Below are 1,808 nucleotides of genomic sequence, written 5' to 3'. Positions count from 1 at the left end.
GATCCAAAGCCTAATGAGACAAGTGTTGAACAACCAATGGTAGTTGAAGAAAATGTTGAAAGTGAGAAAACTTCGAAGGTGATTGATGATGATATTCCAAAAGTGAATGAAACTCCAATTGTTCCATTGCCATAAATTAAAATTCCTCCCCCATTTCCACAAAGGCTCAAGAAGAAGGGTGAAGATACCAAGTTCAAGAAGTTTCTTGCAAAGTTTAGCAATTTATCGATGAATATTCCTTTGCTAGAAACCTTACAGAAAATGCTCGGGTATGCTAAATTTATGAAGGACTTGGTTACAAAGAAGCGAGTCATGGATTTTGAAATAATTGAGGTAACCCACAGCTGTAGTTCTATAATGTCTAGCACAATAGTGGTAAAGAAAGAAGACCCAAGCGCATTCACTATTTCTTGCATTATCGAGGTCTATAAATTCGAAAAACCGTTGTGTGATCTTGGGGAAAGTATTAATTTGATACCATTTGCCACGTTTCAAAAGTTAGTCTTGGGTGCTTCTAAGCCTACCACTATAAGGCTTCTAATGGTCGATTGTTTAATCAAAAAGCCTGTGGGTGTGTTGTATGATATTTTGATGAAAGTTGACCGGTCTATCTTTCCAACCGATTTCGTTATTCTTGATAGTGAGATTGATCATAAGGTCCTAATCATTCCTGGTAGACTAGTCTTAGCTACCAAAAGGGCCTTAGTAGATGTGGAATATGGGAAGATGAAATTTTGGGTGAACAATGAAGAAGTATCCTTCAATGTGTGTAAGTCAATGAAGCAACCTATGGAATTGCAAGTTATTTTGGTGATTGATATGGTTGATGATGGGACAACTAACACTGTTGAAATAGATATTATGAATGACCCCTTGGTGGGTGTATTATGGAACTTCGGAAGTGAGGTTATTGAAGAATATGATGAGGTGGTAGCTTCATTGATGGGTCTTGGATATTACACAAAGAACCCGATCAAATTGGATCTTGATTTGAAAAATTGTGAGAGTCCACCCGCCAAGCCATCTATTATTGAACCACCTCAACTTGAACTTAAGCCGTTACCATCCCATCTTTAATATGTTTTTTTGGGTGAGGATAATACATTGCCAATCATTGTAGCGGGTGATCTTGAACCTTGTCAAGTGGATGCCTTAAAATCAATTGTGAAAAAGTTCATTCTTGTTATCGGATGGACTATTGCGTATATTATAGGCATTTCTCCCAGAATTTGTTCTCATAAAATCAAGCTAAATGTTGATCATGTTCCAGTGTGGAACACCAAAGGAGACTAAATCAACCGATGCAAGAGGTGGTCAAGAAGGAAATTATTAAGTGGCTTGATGCGGGAGTTGTTTACCTAATTTCAAATAGCACATGGGTGAGTCTGGTCTAATGTGTTCCTAAGAAGGGCGGCATAACGATGGTCCCGAATAAGAATAATGATCTTGCACCTATGCGCTCGATCACGGGTTGGAGAGTGTGTATGGATTATTAGAAATTGAACTCGTGGACCAAGAAAGACCACTTTCCCTTGCCCTTTATAGACCAAATATTGGATAGACTTGTCGGTCGAGATTGGTATTGCTTCCTTGATGGTTGCTCGGGGTATAATAAAATTTGCATCGCCACGAAAAACCAAGAAAAGACTACTTTCATATGTCCCTATGGCACATTTTCTTTCAAGCGCATGCCCTTTGAGTTATGCAATGTGTCGGCCATGTTCCAACGATGCATGTTGTCCATTTTTGCCAATATCGTAGAGGATACAATGGTGGTTTTCATGGATGGCTTTTTCATGATTGGGGAT

At 38.8% G+C, this 1,808-nt stretch overlaps 1 protein-coding gene across 1 annotated transcript; it reads left to right on the top strand.

Moving 5' to 3' along the window:
• Positions 1 to 228: 228 nt before the first annotated feature.
• LOC107871668 lies at positions 229 to 1,077 on the top strand. Its single transcript, XM_016718581.2, has one exon. It carries the CDS (start codon positions 229 to 231, stop codon positions 1,075 to 1,077), a length of 849 nt encoding a protein of 282 aa, XP_016574067.2.
• Positions 1,078 to 1,808: the final 731 nt, after the last annotated feature.

The sequence above is a fragment of the Capsicum annuum genome, chromosome 5 (assembly GCF_002878395.1).
Source record: "Capsicum annuum cultivar UCD-10X-F1 chromosome 5, UCD10Xv1.1, whole genome shotgun sequence".
Taxonomy (NCBI): Eukaryota; Viridiplantae; Streptophyta; class Magnoliopsida; order Solanales; family Solanaceae; genus Capsicum; species Capsicum annuum.
This window is presented reverse-complemented; position numbering and strand designations above follow the sequence as displayed.